Genomic DNA, 21,566 nt, shown 5'->3' with positions numbered 1-21,566 from the left:
GAAGGCGCACTGTTTGACAGCCATGGAAGTACAGCACAGCGGGGCGGCTCAACTCTCCCTCTGACAACATCAGCTCTTCTAGCAAAAACGCCCACTATGGCGTCTGTTTTGGTAAGTTTTCTACATTTGTTAATACTTCAGCAAATGGTAACGAGCAACAGTGCACGAGCTCGATAACGTACACTAGTGCTAATGGTAAGTTAGCTGAGTCGGCGAGTTTTGCTAGCTGCTAAGAGGATTTGCTGAGTGGGACTGTCAAACACATCCTGGATCCTCTCTGATAAATCATAATAACACCGTAGACTCGTTTGTAGGTTAATAACGTTCCTCAAGTCTAATTTCTCTTCAATTCTTTCTCTTAATGTTTGGTATCCTCATGGAAGCAGTGCCCTGTAGAGAGTTCCTGCCCAGTCCTCCAGCAGTAGCTGCATAATGGCTCTTTCCCTCAGACTAGACTGAGGTCTGCAAAGCTCTTTCACTGAATGTGCTGCAGACATGAGGGCAAAACACTGCTTTTTCACTGTTCACTCAACAATACTCTACCCCCCCTACAGAAAAATGTGAAGTGGGTTGAATATAGTAGATGGGTTTCCCTTGAATACTCACAGGTCAGCAGTTAGAGGTGCTGTTTTTTTTTTATGTCCATGAGAAAAGTGGCTGCATTTAAAACTGCAGAGGAGTTGCAGAGTTTTCCTCACTGACAATGTTGTTGCAGGAGGATCCAACCCTGGAGAGGCACTTCAAGGGGCATAAGGATACCGTCACCTGTGCAGACTTCAATCCAAACCGCAAACAACTGGGTAATTTCTGCAGTCACGAGTTTACATATACATACAGCAGATTGGCCTCATGAGGTTAATGATATTTTTTAATGATTAGTCAGGAAACCTGCCTTTTTCCTTGGATGGTAATCTTGATAGCTGTCACAGTTATGTATTCTCTTGACTTTTTGATGGTGCACATTACCTTTGTAGAGGTTTAACCAGTGACGACAAAGCTGACCTAGCAGAATGTTTGCTGCTCTTCTTTCATATGAGACACAATTTAAGGTTTACAACCCGAACTGCGATCACTTTGTTCACTGTAATAACCTCTTTAAATACCAGCGATTAAATGTATTCAGTTTCTCTGTCCGTCTTTCTTTTGTTACCCCCTAGCCTCAGGGTCGATGGATAAGAGCCTGATGATCTGGAATCTGTCTCGAAAGGCGAGAGCTTTCCGCTTTGTTGGCCACGAAGACGTCATCACTGGGGTGCAGTTCTCCCCTTATGGTAACCTGGTGGCCACTTCCTCCAAGGACAGAACGGTCCGACTGTGGACACCTTCCATGTAGGCTTAAGTCACTTTTGCCATTTTAATCAGGACCTCTCTTTTCACTAAATAAGATGGCTGTAATATGAAATGTAATGTAATGTCAAAGTGGTCTCGTGCACAGTTTGATGTATCAGTATACTGGAAGCTTTCCTGTAACAGAGTAAACTGGCCAGAGGGTCACTGCATGGTATGTGTGACTGGGTGAGGCTGGCTTTTGTTACGATGTGTCTTTGTATCCTAGAAAAGCAGAGTCAACAGTGTTTAAAGCCCACATGGCCGCTGTACGCAGTGTTGCTTTCTCCCATGATGGCCAGAGCTTGGTGACAGCGTCTGACGACAAATCTGTCAAAGTGTGGAGCGTTCACCGGCAGTGCTTCATCTACTCTCTCAACCAGCACACCAACTGGGTGCGCTGTGCCAGGTACCCAGCGGCACCACATTCTCAGTAACTTCTGGTGTTCTGGTTTGTTTGTGTGTGTGTGTGTGTATCTTATGGATGACCTAAAAATGCCTTTACCACTTGAATAAAGTTTGCAACCACTTTGTCTTTTCCTTACTGCAGGTTTTCTCCAGATGGGCGGCTGATAGCTTCCTGTGGAGACGACCGCTCTGTCCGGCTGTGGGACACATCCACCAAACACTGCATCAACTGTTTCTCTGACTATGGAGGGTGAGTCCTGAAACAGTTTGGCTTAGTGTTTTTAAAGCCAGTGGACTTATTACAATTACACAAACAAGGCCTTTTTCTGTCTAATTGTTATTGTTACTATGGACAATGTCCCCTTCATAATGTGACCAATACATTTCCAAACAGGAGATTTGAAGAAATGGAGAATATAGATTCTAGTTTCTGCCTTTTAAAAGGTTTTACAAATGAATGTAAAAAAAAATCATCTAAGTTGAGTCATTGCTTAGTGTCTCCCACAGATGGCATTGTTGTTACACACTAGGCTGTTAAACTGCTGCAGGTCACTGACTTGACTAAGTATTTTTGTTTTTCCAGATCAGCAACATTTGTTGATTTCAACTCAAGTGGCACCTGTATCGCGTCCTCGGGAGCTGACAGTTCATTGAAAATCTGGGATCTACGCACCAACAAGCTGATTCAACATTATCAAGGTATGTCATAGTGTCAGAGCTACAATAAAGCTGTATATTCAGCTTGCAAAAGTATTTGAATTACCTGAAATATCTCTGTTAGTACCTCTATAATGTAGAAAAGTGTAATTGTATTCCTAGTTTCATAGCTAAGGAATATGCTAAGGAAGATTACCCATTCTCCTGTAGGCGATTAAAGCTTATTTAGACTTTTCTGTTTTAATTTTTGTACCGCTTGGATCAGTTCACAGTGCAGGAATCAACAGCTTTTCCTTCCACCCATCCAACAACTACCTGATCAGTGGCTCCACTGACAGCACTGTCAAGATCCTGGACCTGCTGGAGGGGCGCCTCATCTACACCCTCCATGGACACAAGGTGATGCTACAGAGCAGCTCAGCTCACCCACTGACATCCGCTCTGTATTAGTCCTCGATGGTGTTTGTCACTGTACGTATTTTAATTCACTAACATTGTTTACTTTGTTTTTCAGGGCGCTGTAATGACGGTAGCTTTTTCCAGGGTTGGAGATCTCTTTGCTTCGGGGGGGACTGATGGTCAGGTTGGTGTTTCATGATTACATAATGACTTTGTGTTCCTCAAACTCACAATAGCTTGTGACTTCAAGGTTATACTTTAAACTTTCTGTAGTAGAAAGAAGGAGGAAACTGGGTCATATAAGTTGTGCCGGTCCCTCGATCCACTAGGTGCTGATGTGGAAGACAAACTTTGACACCAAATCCTATCGGGATGTCCTGCAACAACACAGCTGGAGGTCCACCCCCGATCCACCACCCCATGTGACTGACATCTACCCCAGAGGACCCCACCTTCACCACCCACAGCCCACAGCCATTCAGGCCAGTTCAGTTTTACCTAAATTCATATGCAAATTGTTTTTAGAAAGTTGTTCAAGGCTGTGCTGACTCCTGCTTAGAACGATTAGGTGCTAGTTGAGCTTTTCTAAGATCATAGTAATATGTAAGCTGAACTTGTATATTTTTACAAATCATAACATTATCAGTGTCTACCATACAAACATGTAGAAGGTATGACTTGGAATACAATCAAGAAATCATTACAGCAAAAAAGCAGTATTCACCACATTAAGCTACATCTGGTCAGAGAGCCACATTGTTGTTTCCTGACCTACAAACCATCAGAGTCTTTTATTTTTAACTGACCAATGTTTAGGCATTAAAACTATTCACGTACCTTTATTACGAAGGCAAGAAATATCTAGAGAAAAGGACCGGGGCACAGTTAGCATTGCACAGAACATCTGAATGTTCACTAAATTATACAGATGTGAAAACAAGAGCTATAAAGGTGAAAAGGAGACATGCTATATGTGACCTTTCTTTTCCCCCACAGATCAGTCCAGCGGTGGCAGACACTCAGTCCACCGATCCGCATGTCATAGAGTTGGGCCAAGCTGTTCACAGCACCACGGTAAGCTGACGTCTACAGTAACACAGCCACAAGAAAGCAAACCATATCCCAAATCAAACTCAGCACACGTTATACTTGACCTCTTGCTCTTTCAGTTACTCACAATTACTTGATTAAAAAGACTGGCAAAAGGAAAACAGTCTCTTAAGGAGGAAATGGGTCCACTTAAAATGAAAAGATGGAAAAAAAAAAAAAAGCACAATGTCACACCTCCACTCACCATATCAAAAGAGTGGATTTCTGCTTCCTATGGGTGGAAATATAAATGTTGCGTCTGTAAAGGTTCCTTCTCTCATCATTACTGTTAATGGGACACCTAACAGATTCAAGGTTGTGTCTGTCTGCCACCAGATGGCAGTGCAGGCCAGGCTTTAGTCTTTAGCCATCCTGCTGCAGCACTGACAACTGCCTCAAAGGATAACAATTCATTCACTTGTCAGAGATGCAGTGAAGCCAGCAAAAAGCAACACTCTCTGTTTAGCGTCATGTTGTTCAGAGACACGCCGCTACTCTAATCAAGCCATTCTGCACATTTACACATCAGAACTGCACTACACACTGATAAATAATTGGCTTTAGTTATCTTCAAATCTGAATGTAGCTTAAGTGAAGTTTTCCCAGTCTTGAAAGCTGCATTACAGATTCAAAGATTCAAAGTATTTATTGTCATATGTACATTAGGGAAACATGTTTCCATGCACAATGAAAGTCTTTTATTGCTGTCTGCATTGAATGCCTAACATTCAAGTATAAATAGTATAAAAGACAAAATAAATAAAAGGCAATAAGGGCAATTTAGAAGGAAAACTGTGCAAAATGAATAGTCCAAAATGTGTGCAATTACACATGTGCAACTTAATACAGTTCAGTCGGAGTGAAGTTTATGGGTCAAGATAAAATGTTCCTGTTTTTTGCCCTGAAATAAACCTCCATGTATCCATTTTCAATTTGTTTTCAGATGAAACTGTATAAATGTATGATTTCACTTCAAAGTGAAACAATTGACCGATAGTATGTGAGTTTTGATCACGTCTAATGCCAAATATTAGCGGGGGAATATATTTCTTCCTTCCTTCACACTCTCCCATTATAAGCTGATTTGTTTTGACCGAACAGCCTCGTGAATGCCATGTTGTGTTTTCCAGATCATTCCTTTCTCTAGTTTTTATTGTTGCTTAGGGCCCATCTGGGGCGATGGGGCAGTGACCCGGCCTTGAACTTGAGTGGCAAGTTCATGTTATGTTGCAAGGTAAAATCCTGGATGTATTAGTGAATTAGCGTTAGCCACTTACTCCGTAAATGCTAATCCCGGTTAAACAGGTAGAAACTTGAGATTAATGTAGATGGGTCTATAGGTTTAATGAGTATTAGGAAAACAACATGCTTTTGCAGAAGTCAGGATGACTGGTTTAGATGTAAGCTTGCATGGTGTTACATGTTATCCACTGCCATGGAGTGCTACACCATTAACTTGCTCATGCTTCTATAAACTATTTCTGCTGGAATAGTTCACTGGCAAGACATTTTGTTTCTCGCCTGGCACATAAGAAAATATCTCATCCTGAATCCTCTGAATCCATTGACTCGATTCTAAGAAGGCATGTGAGGTCTCTGAGTAGTAGAAGTGAGATCAGCAGCTTGTCCCCCTTAAACCAGCATCTCAGAGAAGATACAGGTTAATGCTGCCCTCTCCTGTTGTAAAAAGTATGGGAATCACAGAACAGGCTTTTATTGGGACAAGAAACACACTCATGCACATCTACTCTGTTGCTTCATTCACCCATTATGACTTAGTGTGAAATGACTGTAAATATTTAGACATAAACAGTGGTCATGCACCTCTTACTGTGTATTCCGTACTGTAGCCTGCAGTTAGTCTAGGACCGAATTATCAGTGTGCTTTTAATTTGGTGTATTATTGCTAATGAAATATTGAAAGAAGCATTTATTCAGTAGTACTTATATTTTATACACAGCGCCCTCAGCATGAAAATGTGTTCATCCTTGTTCATGTGTATTTATAAGCAGATGAATGTGAGTTTGAGCGCGTTTCATTTCTGGATATGGACAATGGATCATTTCCGAAGTGAAATCACATAATGTGATTTTTCTGAGACTCAAAGCTAAAAGTCAAGTAGTATGAAGGTCTTTGCAAAGTTTTTGCCCAGTTGAGGGACTGTCTTTTCGTCGTACAGTCTCTGTTATGCTCTTACAGAAAAGCGACTTCATACGTAAACTAAACAATGAAAACTATTTGCTTTTAATGATCTGCTGCATAACCCTTTTTCAATCCCTGAGAAAGAAACATGTTGAAAAACTGAGGTGGTAGTTATTTTTCTTTAGCGTGCTGCCCTACTTCTCTGTGTCTCCCTCCCTGCCGTTGGCTACTGTGTGGGAGGAAAGCCATGAATGGACCAAGCCAACTGGAAGTCATTTAGAGTGAGGATGGCCAAGTCAGATAAGTGGTTTTGGTTCAAAACTCCAGTAAAGGCACAACTTCAAAACAGCCATTCATGGCTTGAAATATTCTGATGTTAATATGGAAATGTGTAGATGAATGGGCAGGGTAAGTCTAGACTAGACTAGTTTTAACCTGCTTGGAGTATCAAATGGACAATTTTAATGTTACGGCTCATTTCTGGTAAATTCAAGTCATTAAATTGACTATTTAAAGTTGTTTTTCACAAATTATATATTGTAATGTATGTTTCTCTGACGTTAAGTTGTGATTGATAAAAGCACAAGTAATTTAACTTGCACGCAAACGTTTTTATTTGCATGCAAATGTCATGAGAGTCTAAATAGAAAATGGAAATGTGCCTCCTACTTCTCTTTTCGGCATACAGGAAGTGACACATTTTACATGTGCAGTCTGAACTAAATAAAAAGGAGAATAAATAGTTACTTGGCAATGAAATGCCACTGCAAAATGTTGTATATCCTTTCTGGCACTTATTCTGCTGTCATGTGCTTCATTGAGCACCTAAAAAATGTTTTTTGACAGTTTGACCTGAGATAACTGCGTAGTCAACAGGGGTTTTTCTCTAAGATTTCTTCTTCTTCTTCTTCGTCTTCTGTGTTGCTGAAGTCTTTGCTTTATGAATCGCTCGAGCATGCCTGAATAGAAACGCCTGTGTGAGATCAGAGAGAGAGATGGGGAGGAATAGAGATCAGAGAGATGGCGAGAGAGCAGGAATCCACGTGCCGGTGTCCTGGCCCCCGGGGGCCCCAACCAGGGAGCAGCAGCCGCAGCTCTAATAATAGACTAGCTGGAGTTCTGCCTGCCTGTTCAATTCACTGACTAACTCACTGCACCCTGGTGTCACACACATTTAATACATATACATCAGTTTCATTCTTACCACAAAAAGCAAGATGACTGCTGGACCCTCACATGCTTACTCACTGTTAGTGCATCAGCAAAACGTGCCAAGATTTACAATACACGCACACACACACACACACACACACACACACACAGAGCTCCTGACTGATTCATGCATGTCCATCTCTTCTCTGTGGCCTCTTTGCGTGCGTGTGTGTGTGTGTGTGTGTGTGTGTGTGCGTATTTGGGGTCTGTTTGTGTGCGTACATGAGTCACTGAATATCGGAGTGTGAATCTGTGTGTGAGAGTCATTCCTGTTTAGGTTGGTTCAGAGCAGGGAGCCCCCAGTGCTACTCCTCCTGTCAGCTTTGATTCCCATCACTAGGACCTCTCCTCTCCTCTTCCCCTCTGGTCATTTCCTGCTTCTTTCCTCCTCCTCCTCCTCCTCCTCCTAACGTCGCTGATGTCCTCAGAGTGCTTTCCCTTCCGCCCTGCGTCCGTGTTTCCCCCCCATTGCCCTAATGGGTCCAAGCGTAGGCGGAAACAGAGAGAAGGGACGGGAGATGCAAATGGCCTGAGGTGGGTACGTGGGTAGCTGGATGGGGAGGTTCCTGCACTCACAGTTCCTGCTGCCATTGGTGACCTTCAGATCCTTAATTTAGGGCCATCTTCTCTTATCACTTATGCATTACTTTTCTTTTACTTTTTTTCTTATTTCACTACCACTAAACTTAAGTCTGTTCACAATGTTGTGCATGTGTTTCAATGTGTTCACTGGTGAAGTTGTCTGTGTCAAGTTACAATTCAATTCTGCACGTTTTTTGACTTGCATTCAGTGAGCTTGTATGGACAGAGAGCTGAAGTCAGTCATGACGTAATGACACCGATGTGGCATCAGCTGTGGCTTTGTCCCCTTTCCTCCCTTTTTCTCTCTCTGCATTAGCCATTAAGCTCTGCAGTGAGCTAGCGGCACTAGCAGGGCTCAGTGCTTCTGAATGGAGTGTTATCAGCAAACACTACGTCATTACAGAGCCGACAGAGGCCCAGGGTGATGCCCTCACTCTCACATTGACATTAGAGAGCTTTGATAGACACACCAGTTGCCACAGTGACGTATCTCATCCAGCCCAGCAGCCATAGCTGCTGTCTGTGTCCTTGAGCACTGAGCCCTTTCATAATCCCTTACTGAAATCTACTCTGGATAACAGGCCAATGTACAAGCATGGATATCACACTTTTAAAAATGTTTTAATGGTAGTTATATGACATTTTTCTGTTTTTGTTTCTGACACAAGCTATGTTTCATTCATGTTTTTGTGACAGTGGCCCCAAGTTTGGTTTCAGGGGGTCCCAAAGGTCATTGCGGGGCCTCCAGATTGCATCAGAGAGGTTTGTTTTAATGAAAGGGCTCACAGAGCACCAGCTGCAAGCTAAATAGCTTTTTACTTCCCTCTGGCTAGCCACTACTTTTTCATTTAAATGTCACTAAATTTATGGGCTATGGGGGGCAGAAAGTTTGTGGAAGCCTTTCTTCTCTTTGATTTACTAGTTAGCATAACTGAAAAACACTTTCCCTTTTGAATATGCACAATATACAAGCTGTGGTGTGCCACTGCTCTCTGCTTTAATTGTTATTCAGCACTGTGCCTTTAATAAAAGTGCTTTTCCCCCTTTAATCCATCTTGCTTTCATAAACTAAAATTTTCCTAAATGTACCATTTTAAAATTGTTGGACTAGGTTAAAAATGGATCCTTAGCAAAAACAGTTTGTTATGAACTTTAAAAACTAGAGAAGCAAAGTGAAATATATTTCTTGGTGGTGATGTATGCATGCATACCTTCCTAGTCTCTCAAAATGTAGTACAGTCTCTTGGCTGCTTGAGTCTCTCCTCTAGCTGAGTGGCAGCAGAGAGTAGGCGATGACACAGAGAGTGTCAAACCCATTGCACTGAACAGATATCAAGTCAGCTGTGAAACACATGAAGAATGGCAAGCGTGAAATGAGGCCAAGAAAGACAGCAGAGTGTTATAGTGTGTGTGTGTGTGTGTCTGCATGGTGTACCTGTCTTTATAAGGACTGAAATGTCCACACAGATAAGTTCATAAAAATCCTGCAAAAGAGCGCAAGTTTGTAGTTCTAGCTGCAAACCCACCCTTTGTAGAAGTTTGGTTTGTAGTGTTTTCATGCAGTTTTTAAACAGGTGTTAAGAATCAAAGTTAGGTTCAAGTTGAGCTTAAGCATCTAGTTAATTAAGGTTAGGCTCAAGGTTTTTAATAATACTGCTGATAAACAGTCCTTAAAGCTTTAGCTGTGCAAATAGGTGTGTGTGTGTGTGTGTGTGTGTGTGTGTGTGTGTGTGTGTGTGTGTGTGTGTGTGTGTGTGTGTGTGTGTGTGTGTGTGTGTGTGTGTGTGTGTGTGTGTGTGTGTGTGTGTGTGTGTGTGTGTGTGTGTGTGTGTGCATTCATTTAAGAGGTGATTAGATAGCAGAAGGTTAGATTTTGTTACTTACGCCATCTCTTATGTCCCCGCGGACGTTAGCTGTGACGCCAGTTTGACCAGACAAGGTGTCCTCTACTGACAGGCCTCCTGTCACAGACCTCTGTGCGCTTGTGTGTGTGTGTGTGTGTGTGTGTGTGTTTCTGTTGTGGTTGTATGTCCTTCAATCTTGTGTGAATGAGAGGATAACCCATGTGTGAGTATAATCATGTGTGAGTGTGTAGTAAAGTACTTTGCTCTGCCATCATTTTTAGTGACTCTATTTAGGTGAATCCATCAACTGTGAACACGTTAAGCCACGCAAGTTTGTGTAAATGCAGTGTGTAGTTGTCTACATTTACACCGCCCAACCCCCATTCCTCCCTAGCTTCCTGTGCAGGGGAAGTACAGGATATTGGATGGCCCGGAGGTTTAGATACCAGATTTAAGTGCTGTAGAGGAGAACACGAGTGACAAGACACGACGGAAATGAGCTAAAGATAGTAACAGCTCCGGCGGGGAGGGGGGTTCACTTTCCACCAGGACAAGGGCTCCCAGAGGCTGCATAACACCCTCACACTCACACAAATGCCCACACACAAACATAAACTGTTACCCTCATACCCACATGCTTGTGCACACTCAGTGAAAGCACAAACACTTTCATTCACACTCTATTCTCTTGTACACTGTTAGAATCACACTGACTCTTACTCACATACTCAGTCTCATGTAGATCTAATCTGATAAACACACGGGCATACAGAACCTGATGCGGCCATTATAACACCATTAAACTTTGACATAAAGTGAATGAAGAGGATCAGTTGTAGTGCTGGACACACTGAGAATCAACATCCAATTTTACAGATCTTCACAGCTTTTAGCCTCTTAGCTTGTTTCTAATTGCTTTCCAGCTACGCATAGGCAACATTTAGACTTAAAATAGCGCTGCATTGAAAACAAATCTAAGGGGCTCTTGTGTATACGGTGTTACAAGTGTTAGTATGAAGATGAAAGCCATCCAACATGTGCTGTTTGAGTGATCTGTCCAGAGCTTCTCTTCCGCTTAAACACTGTCACAGTTGTGCCATAATACAAAATATTCTACAAGTATTTAATAGGGGGAGTGCAATGTTGTTGACCCTACATTTACAGATAGGCTAGCTGTTCTCTACCAGCTCAAATCTGGACACAATGAGCAACATAAGAAAGTAAAATGTGTAAATACGTTGTTTCACGTAATGGGCAGAGAGCACTTAATGCAGCTGAAACCTTGTGTAACTGGAATATTACTTGACACCACCTGACCAGTGGATCGCCCCAGTGACAGCAGAGCCAAAGCAGAAACCGTCTCAGGACACCACGCATGTTCTGTAATGCTGTGCTTTGCTGCGAGACTCCCTGTGGCGGCTCCAGTCTTCTTGATGCTGTCATGCAAGTTTTCTAAAACTTGATCTTCCTCATCAAAAATACAAGCGAAGGGCAAGCCTTATCACTAATTCAAGAGGATTCTCTCTTCGGATTCCCATCCGTCCTCCCTCATCTCACCTCTCTCACCCTTCCTGTCTCTCCCCTTTCTCTCCTCTTGTAACTCTTATCTTTTATCTCAACCTTACGCAACACTTTCTTACAGGAAGCAGGTGGTTACTTGAGGGCCATGCTGTTTCTTTCCTTGTTTGAGTTTTTTCTGCCCCTTCATTATTGGGAATAAAAATAGCATTTCTTTTGAGTTTTGCAGATAAATGTGCTGCGAAAACACCACGATGGACAGCATACATCTCTAAAATAGTGCTGAAATTGATTGATTAGTCAATTGACTAATTAATTGTCAATCTATTAACTGTTGAAGTCATTTGGCAAGCAAACATTTACTGGTTCCAGCTTCTCAAATATGATTATTTTCTTCTGTTTTATATAATTGTGAATGGGATATCCTCTCTGTTGGAATGACAGAATACATAATTTGTGGTCTGTGGGGAATTATGAGAGGGAAACACTGAAAGATTGAATGACTGAATAATAGGTTTGTGAAAAAAAATCAATAATGAAAATCAGAATTTATATATATTAATAAATCACAACGATTATTTCTGAGCCATTTACCTCCATTCCCATAATACAAGGGACTTACCTCTTTCCATGTCACCTCCGCCATCCTTCTACATCAGCCCTTTGAACGTGCTCTCTCAAGGGTACAGCTTGTATCCTCAGGGGCCTCTACTGGGAACGTGCTGACAGTTGGTCCATGCAAGAGGCTAAAAATAGCCAGGAAGGTCTATTACAGGTACCAGGGACACCTGAAAGGCAAATGATGATGTGTTTTCTTCCCTGCTTACCGTTATTCCTGCTCGCAGAAATGAGAGGAGGTTGGGATGATGGATGAAAATAGAATTTGTGTGAGATAAAAAGCCCAGAAAGAGCAAACACAGGATTTGATTATGTTGTCATCATCTTGCCTGTAAAAATCCTTGCAAGAGAGAGAGAAAAAAATTATTTGTGGTACTCTGCCCTCCTCTTGTGATCAGATCATGTTTTTTAATGATTCCCAGTACGCTCGTTGAGTCTTTGTTGTCCTTGTTGCTATGACTGAGTCTTTCAGTTTGCAGATGTTCTCCTCTATTTGCTTTTTCCATTCTCTGGACTTTGCTTTGCTAACTACCAACTACCACCCCTTCAAGTGTGCCAAAAAAGAAAACATCTTGCATCATGTTCTGCGATTTATATAGTAGCTATTAGGGCAACATTAAGCTAAAAGGTGTTCAGCATTTTTACCATTCTGTCCTGCTGGCAAAACACACCGTTTGCATCTCTGATTGCTTTTCCCAATGTTTGCATCTCAGCTTCAAAATCCAAGTTGGCATTTATGCCTTTTTTCCACTGTGCTGTCGGAGTTCCAGTTACAGAAGGTGCTCTGTTAAGGAATTAGGTTTATTTGTTTTGTTAGTTATACTAAGGCTAAGGGGCAGTCTGTTTGTCAGAGAATAATTGATATTGTTTTAAAAGGTGGATTGGCTGACATATTAAGGCCAAATGATTGTATTCATTATATTTAAGTCTGTCTAACTGGTAGACAACTGCAGATACACCAATGTAAGGGAGTGTGAATGTGTGTGGAAATAACAGGCTACCTTAATATCTGGCAGTGGTGCTCGCTGATGCTATTTTCTCCCTGAGTGGAGGCAGAGAGGATGTGGCCCGATGAACCGCGTAGGCAGATCAGACGCCTCATGGCTCTGTTGCTGGCCGGGCTTATTTCTGTACAGCTCATCCTGGCTCGCAGAAAAACAAGTTATTGATTTTCCTGAACATTTTTTTTTTTAATGTGTTTTCTTTTTTCCTCCCATTGAAAGCCATCTACCTGCAGACCTTGACTGATTAGGCTGAAGGTTATCTATGACACAGCCATACTTTTAGTGGACTTTGAGAACATTTAGTCGCTGATTTTTTTTAATGCCATTTTTAGCTGGGTGGTGGTGGTAGAGAATGAAAGACTGTCTGTCTCATCAGTTTGCTATAGGTAGTAGTACTGTCTCATTTTTCTCTTAGTTTGTATTCGAGCTGTTTGTGGAACAGATCTTCTATTGATTATACTGCCAGTGCTAATTAAATGAAACACCCAAATCCATATTTTATGCTCAAGAATGTGCTTGAGCATTTAAGTCTTGTGTGTGCCTCTTAAAGCATCTGTAACATTGTCTTCTCTGCACACTCTGTATGTGTGAATCCTCATACTTGTGACCACACACCCATATGTGTGTCTGAGGGGAGGATTACTGGGAAAGGGCTAGAAAACAAATCCATTTCCTGTGAGTTGAGAAAGCCACAGGGTCATGGTTTCTCTCCGGAGGTGCAGCTGTAACCCAGTACTGCCTCAGTCCCAGGTTAAACTGCACCTCCTCTTGCTGCTACCCCCTCCTGTTAAGCTCATTGTCCACCTGTTAGGAAGTCATTCATCTCTCTGTTCCCTGGAGAGGGATAACTGGATCCCCCACCTCTGACCACAGCCACACTGATGGATGGTTTTAAAGGACTTTTATAGTCTGATGTATCCACTCTCTTTCTTTTTCTTTTCCAAATCTAATCGGGTCTCTTTGTGTCTGACTTTTTAACTTCATTTTCTCTTTTGTGTTTATCTTCCTGTTACACTTCACATATGCAGCATTACAATGGGACATGGCTCTTTTGTAGCAATGAATATGACTTTACTTTTCAGTTCAAGGATGGCCTATAGATCAACCAACAGCCTCTTCCAAGCAAATATTTGTAATTTTTCTGACTAATAATCCCAAAAGTTGAAGAGTGAAGAGCACAGAGTCTTTGATCACCCACAGTATAAACCACTACATAAAAAAAGTTCTGGGATCGTGGGTACCCCCCAAATAAATCACAGACTATAGAATGAATTGGCGTTGGAAAGAAAATGACGGTGACTGAGCTAGAGAGCAATTCTCTTAGACAATTGGTTGCTGCTGCACACTACTACAGAAAAAATGCAGGGTTGTCCAGTAATGAAGATGTTTCTAACTAACTAGCTGAAGTGCAGTCCAACGCCTGGCTGCACACTGTGTCGGCCAGTAAGATGCATGCAAGTACACATTCCCAGGTAGACTTCATGGTTGAACACAGCCTTACATTAACCAGCAAGCCATTTCTATCTAGTTGACCTTCTAATTTAAATCCTTGAATTTAAAATATGCAGGTCAATTCATGCATTTTCTTTTTCAATCTGAAATTGTTGAAGATTTTAATACAGTAGCCGCTGTTGGCACTGCTCATGATTGCCTCTTTGTTTCTGTACTTTGCTGATAACTTTCTGATCTTTTGAGAAGGTCTTGTCCTAATCAGATGTAGACTTAGCCGGCAAAGAAATGCACTTTTTGTGCCAAAAAACGTGATTATTACAAATGTTTCATATTGTTAGATTCAGAGTACTATTAGCTTTTTTTTCCCATCATTATTGTTTTTTGTTTGATTGTTTGTCAAGGTTTATTGTAATGCTCTTGTTTAAAGACGCTTAAGTGTTTTGCAGGCCCGTAAGACCGGTATGTGTGGGAACATGGGAAAGGTTAGGTCACTAACATAGTCTGAGAGGGGGATCAGGGCAAGCCTTGGACTTGCATTGTTTTACAGAGGGACAATTAGCAATTAGCAGTGGGGTTATTCTGAATGGCGAATGAGTTTCCCACAGGTGCTTTGCAGTCCTTTTGGTATTAGCTTAAGTGCTAAAGCTGATTAGCAGGCATTTGTGTGGCAATGCAGCTCAATCTAATCTCCCTTATGGACACCCGCCTGTTTTGGCAATTTCCTATGAGAGCCACTGCCTTTGAAATGCTAGGTTTAATATTTGTGTGAAGATGTTGGTTGGCTGGTCACTAGCTTCTTTAGTGGTTGTGTATTTTTAGAGCCATGCAAATGTTTTTGTGTTCTTTTTCACTCTTACGCCCTTTCGAGTGAGTTTTGGCAGCAGATGAACATAAAAATACAGGATTGTCCGCGACACTTTCAATTATCCCATCTGCTGTGTGTCTATCCTCTCTGTCACTTTTTCTCTCCCTCTGAGTTGTTTACCTGTCCAGTAATTCCATGGTAGGCTTTCTCAGAGATAAAAGAATATGAGTCATGCTTATGGTTGGATATGTGTCAAGATTACATGGAAAGATTAACCTACTGCTGTCCTACATACACCTAAGCCCTCCATATGGCAACATATTTTTTTTCCTTGAATAGAAATCCTGATTGTCTTTTATTTATATTAAAATACATTATCATATTGGTTTTCGCTCCAATTCTAAAATGAAATAATTGCAAGCTGGTGGGGGAAATAAATCTCTGTCTCATCTCATCTCAAAAGATACAAAGATGAAGTTAAAACGAATTAAAACAGTTGAACTTCTTGATGCTACTTTAATTCACTTTCTTTATGGAATGAATCCCCCATGTTCCTGACACAGTTGTTTAAGTGCCAACCCTGTCAAGCTGCACAGCATTGTGTAAGGCTGCTTGTTACTATAGTGATACAGTGTCATGTGTGAACCATCAGTTCATGTCACATGACAGATTACATAGTAATTTCAATAATCTTTATATAAAAACAGTGATATAAAACTAAACATTAACATTGGATAGAAGCAAATATATGACATCCTCAAATGAACAATGAACTATGAATAATCTGGGACAGAATGTTTTATAAAGAGCCTATTGTATAGAAATAAACTGTATAAATGGAACAAACTCAGCATAAATGTCCTCATCAGAATTCTCTTTGTGAATATGTCCACATGCTACCTTTGTGCCGCAAGTCCCCATGTGACAAGCTATATTTGAACACTTAAGTGAGCTTAATGAAAGGAAGTCACCCATTTATTTCCCTCTCTACAGTTAGTTATTCTTAGAAAGTCCCTTTGCTGCTCTGATGAATCAGTTGCACCACTTCAAAAGGCCTCAGTCTAAACTGACAGCCATGGCCCTTGTCAAAAAACATGCAGTAATCTTGTGTCACACAACAGGAGCTATGTTTGGAATGGATCATGTGAAGGCAATTGACTAGAGGTTTGGTCAACAAGTGACACATTGATGTCCCTGAACTTGGCATGAATTAATTGGATTAGGTGTCAGGAATCCAATTACTGTAAATCTTTCCCTTGAATTCACACGGTGTCATACTGTATATTCTTATCAAAACGGTGTGGATGTCTTCAGTAGATTGCCTATAAAGAGAAGAATCTGGTACACATTTAGTTTCTACTCAGTAAAGCGTTTAGCAGATGGTGACAGCAGCATGCTGACTCCAGTTTTTATACTTAAACTGCCCAATACAGTTGCGCTAAATCATTTGGGTTAAGGTATCATTTTTTAGCTGTTGTCTTAAAGAGTGTTCTGTCAGACCAAAAACGCTAATTCTAGATGTAGTGCATTTACTCTGGGTGTTGTCTAGATGTCTAACTGCAATTTGAAAAACTTTGAACTTCAGAAATAACCGCTAGAGATTCTGATAGTACTACTATACTGCTAAGGACCATATCACAGGTTTCAGCCTTACCTCTGTCTACCTGAGACAGGCTTATGGGGTGAAAAATGCCTGCTGTTTTTGCAGATGTTCTCTGTGTTGTTCCTCTGGCCCCCGTGCTGTCATTTTAGGTGTACGTTGATGTGGTTGGGGGCAAGGAATAACTACATGCTATTTCAGCTTGAATTTCTAGTCTCCATCTCTGGATAGCCAGGGGTTGTGTTCCAGATGTCGCTCAAAAAAACTTTCTCTTTGCTTGTATTACAAACTAGCTATGTTTCCAACAGCGAAAATGACATCTCAAAATATGACTGCAGAGGATGTTATGGACGAGGATGCATTTTATAGTGTTTTGGCTGACCCAGATAGTCAGACATGTTGATTGCAGCCAAAGTATATAGTCGAAGAAATACAGCCGAGAGAGGCCAAGGCTGTAGCTGTATTAGATGTGCAAGAGGATGTGGGGTTGGGCGTCAGAAGCTCAGCTCACTCGCAGAAAAATTGTGTTATTAACGACACTGCCAAGTTTGAATGATTAAAAAAATGCATAAAACTTACTTAGATTTCAAAGGCAGTATTCTCTGGTCTGAAACACTTGTCTGCTGAAGGCGCTGAAACTGTCTTAAAACCACGTCCACCACGATCTCTGTGAGACTGACAGCTGCTGTAACATTTATATTTTGTTTAAAGATAAACCTCTGAATATGTTTTACACAGGTTTTAAGAATACATTGACAGAACCACCTGAATGCTGAAGCAATTGACCCTTTGGTTACAATATGGTTTCCCAAAGCAGCAATCTTACTGCTGCCTCACCAGCTGTACACATTCCGTTTATTCTTTGTTCTCTATCGTCAACTATGTTGTTCTCTTCGTGCCTCTCTCTCCTCCCAAACACCCTCTCCTGCTATATATGGTCTGAAGCAGTACTGCTTTGCTGTCTTGATGATAGACCACATTTCCTCTGTTCCTACCACTCAGTGTAGTGCACAATGGCCTTGGTGTTTGGAAGTGCCCAGGAGGAAACACTTGAAAGTCTGTTGATCCACCTGTTTCAGAACAGAGTGGGCTTGAAGGTTTGGCTTGTCTGACGTTAACCCTTGACCCTTGTGGAGGTGGTACAGTCAAAGTGACAAGAAGGGCTTGACTGTTAAAAATGTTTTCCTTGTCTCTCAAATCTTTCCTCTGGTTCTCAGAAGTTTGCTCAGTAGGACCTCTCCAAACTCTGGAGACTTATCCCTCCTCTGCAGTTTTCTTTAAAGCTGTACTATGCATTTATCACTTCCTCAAATGAATATATCATAGATTACTAGTCGCTATGTTAGCATTTGTGCGTGAACAGGTTAGCCTACAGATAATGTGCCATGGCTGAGGTTTGCACAGAACCTGCAAAGAACCTGGACACCCTCTTGTCCAAGCCTTGAAGGCAGACATGAATGAGATATTTTAGCACTATGAACAGAATCTGATGTAAACATCCCTTGTACTGTTTTAACTGAACGCCTGTGTAGAAACCTGCCTTTAGTGTTGGAGGAGGTGGGTGAGCACAGGAATGTCACAGGGGTTACCAAAAACATACCTCCTATGCCAGCTAATCTCATCACATCTCCAGAAATTCAAAAAATGGATTCTTCCTCCTCAGAGACACCTCCACCACCCACTTCAAGCTGCTCTCGGCCTGTACAGTCATCAACACTGCCTCTAATTTGACTGAGAAATGTAGAACTCTCACCTCATGGTAAATTGTGGGTGATATTTTTGTGAATTGTCAATCACTGAGTCTGATTCTGGATGGTGGCAATGCTCTGCCTAGCAAAATGGGCCGAACGTGGCTTTTGCCATTGGGATTAATCAGCTTTGGGCACAGCACTAAATTGGTAATCTCTTTGTTTTTGGCAGTCTTGTAAGTCACGTAGTAGGCACGTTTACTCATTTGCAGACAGGACTTACTTTAAAGCTACAGACGAATTAATCAGGAACAAATCCTTAAATGTTGGTCAACACCTCAGAGGAGGAGCTTTATTCAAACTGAGATATGCAGCACAAAGATTAGCAGGGACTGATTTTAGGTCACATTGTGTCTGATTTGGTACAAATGTAATGCACATTCCATTACAAGTATGAGCATATCTGTCTGAGGAGAGGGATCCCTCCTCTGTTGCTCTTCCTGAGGTTTCTTCCATTTTTCCTTGTTCAAAGGATTTTCATGTGTAGGTTTCCCTTATCTCAAAGGTCTATGGACAGAGGGTGTTGTATGCTCTGCAGATTGTAAAGCCCCCTATATACATAATTTTTACTTAACCTGACCTCAAATGTTTGGTCCTGCACTTGTGTTTGTATAGACTGCAGTTTCCACGAATACTGGCTTACACACACACACATAGACACACACTCACTCTACATGGTACTACCTATTCTCAGAAAATCTATCATGGTCCTTGTGCATCCTATCATTTGATGTGTAGGGTCGTAGCAGCTGATGTCGGTCTAATTTAGCTCCCTCAGCCGAGGTCCAATCTGACCCCTCAGTGCTGCCACCAGAGTAGGATGAGGAAGAAAAAGAGGCTCAAAATGAGGAAAGCGAATCAAATATCAAAAGCTTTGTAATCATAAAAGATTCCATCATGGTTAAAAAAAAAGAACTCAAAATATATTTCCAGAGATGTTTTGGCAATCTGGCTAGTTAAGATGTTGATGTCTCTGTAAAAACTGTATGTCTGTTATCAAAGTTCAGAAAAGGCAAGTACAAGATTACAACACTCATACGTGGAGCAACCAATGTGACCCAATCATGATAGAAGAGGAAGTGACAGTTTTAGGTGTTGCATTTGAGCTTTTGACCCTGCAGAAACATGAGCTAAATCGCTTTTACAAAAACCGTTTAAAGTTGATTTTATGGTGAAATTAGAAAAACTGCTCTAAGGCTGACGTCCTTTTGTGCTCCTCTGCTCTATTTTCTTCTTGGGGGGGATGAGCGGATGCTGACTCACACTAATTCATTCACTGCACTGTCAACACATATACATTTTCTTCTTTTGCTCTGTGATCTTCTTTGTGCACCTCTTCTACTTTTTTAGTGAATGAATTAGCATAATGTTGGAATGACCATCTGTTTGTAACCCGCAAGAAGAACACAGTGTAAGAAAAAGAACGGGGAGCAGAAGAAGAAAACGTGTGTGTTGACAGTTCAGTGAATAACCAAGATCCAAGTTGACCAAGATTTTCTTTGATTAACTGCAGACCTACTGCTGCCACTCCACACCAAAGATGAGGTAACAAGACAGCAAGCGGCACGTTGCAGTAAACAACTTCTTGTTCACATGCTCGTTTGTCAAACTCAAAATCACGTGAGCATTGCAGCTCCATCCATAGTCAGAGACAACTTGGAACCTTAGTAACACCGAAAAAGCAATCACTTACAGAAAGTTGCAGATTTCGTCTCAGCTGTGGAGTTGCACATATGCACATATACATATGGCAATGTGTGGACACACATATGGACAGATAAGCCTGTGTGTGTTTATCTGTCTGATAGAGGACTGAGAGGCAGCTTGGTGCTACAAGACCCATGATGACAGACCACAAAGCCCACCTGTGGCTACCAGGACCTGGGGCAGCTCTCTCTGCTCCCTCCTGCTAGTACTGTGAAGGGCAGAGGCACAGCATGACCTCTAGCCCCCCACTGCTCCAGCTGCCAATCAAGCAGCCCAGCAACCCCCACGCTCCCTTCCAGGCTCCCTCCCTGTGATGCTACTCAATGGTGGTAGTGCTAGCTGCTTCCTCTTTGAGGGCCTCTTTAGCCCAATCAGCTGGCCTTTCTTGTCATTCATTTAGCCACCTGCTATCAATGTTTCCCGCAGGTTGGCATTTTGGAGGGGAGCTGGAGAGAGTTAGAGTTGTCTGTGGATCATTGTTGACATTTCAGTTAGCAAGCCCAATATGTCATTTTCAGACACAATAGATGAAGATAGCTTTCACTTAATTGCTGCAACATTAATTATTTCACCCCTATGTAGTACTACCCCTTATTTAGTGAAGTGAAACAGACTGCTAATTAAATCAGGATACTCCATCAGCACAGCACAAATGCATATACAAATGCTTGTGTGGGCAGAGTAGCTAACCTTGTTTGTGAAAACGATTGCAGAGATTAGTTCACTGCTGCACAGTGCTCTGTAATCTGTGAATGTATATTTTCTGTATACTATACTACTGTCTTCTTCTTCTTGTTTTAAGGAGTTTGGAAGTCATGGCCGCAATCTGCTGCATTTGGCAAGCACAAACAGATGAACATTGGTCTCTGTTTTCCTAAAACTGAGCATTGCAGTTTTTTTCCCCTAGTGGCACAAGCAGAATGGTACAACTGTGAATGGGTTTGGAAGAGAGTCAGGGCGAGCCTCTCTGCAGTTTTTACAAAAGCACAAATTTACAATCAACCAAAAGTTTAACACAGCACAAAAATCCTTTCAAGGTCAGACTATGTTTTTGAGCTTTCCGTTTCAGGACATCATTATATTCATATCCATAGCCAATAAGCACATTTGGCAATTTCCTGCTCAAAAGACATCAAGATGCCTGAGATAACCCTTTTAGGATTTCAAGAAGGTTACAGATAACCATTGCTTCAACATTTCAGTCATTATATTTCACCATGTAGCAAGGACTTGCTTCACATAATCATGCTATATTTCTTTTACACGTCAAAATATTTGTTGTATGTTTGTGCTCAGTCATTTAGACAAATATAACGCCTATATATGTTTTCCCATTCCAATAATTTCAATACTCTCATTGTATGCGCACAATCCGCGCTTGAGTGAGGTCAATGAACCTTGAAATTTCTTCCCTTTGCAATAAGCCTCATTAAGCCTTCTGCTGCCTTTTTTCA

The 21,566-nt window shown here is 41.5% G+C and overlaps 1 protein-coding gene across 1 annotated transcript in view; it reads left to right on the top strand.

Annotated features, from left to right (window-relative positions):
• Positions 1–91: 91 nt before the first annotated feature.
• The window catches only part of poc1b (POC1 centriolar protein B), a 39,021-nt gene continuing 17,546 nt past the window's right edge, over positions 92–21,566 (top strand). Inside the window, exons 1-10 of the mRNA XM_070830232.1 lie at positions 92–111; positions 716–800; positions 1,158–1,329; positions 1,556–1,735; positions 1,877–1,984; positions 2,318–2,433; positions 2,657–2,790; positions 2,906–2,974; positions 3,120–3,272; positions 3,787–3,864. Of these exons, the coding sequence (XP_070686333.1) occupies positions 97–111; positions 716–800; positions 1,158–1,329; positions 1,556–1,735; positions 1,877–1,984; positions 2,318–2,433; positions 2,657–2,790; positions 2,906–2,974; positions 3,120–3,272; positions 3,787–3,864 (1,110 nt within the window). The 5' untranslated portion in view covers positions 92–96. The remainder of the gene's footprint in view (positions 112–715; positions 801–1,157; positions 1,330–1,555; positions 1,736–1,876; positions 1,985–2,317; positions 2,434–2,656; positions 2,791–2,905; positions 2,975–3,119; positions 3,273–3,786; positions 3,865–21,566) is intronic.

Source organism: Pempheris klunzingeri, chromosome 5 (genome assembly GCF_042242105.1).
Source record: "Pempheris klunzingeri isolate RE-2024b chromosome 5, fPemKlu1.hap1, whole genome shotgun sequence".
In the NCBI taxonomy this organism is placed as follows: Eukaryota; Metazoa; Chordata; class Actinopteri; order Acropomatiformes; family Pempheridae; genus Pempheris; species Pempheris klunzingeri.
The sequence above is the reverse complement of the archived record's forward strand: the minus strand, read 5'-3'. Positions and strand labels throughout refer to the sequence as shown.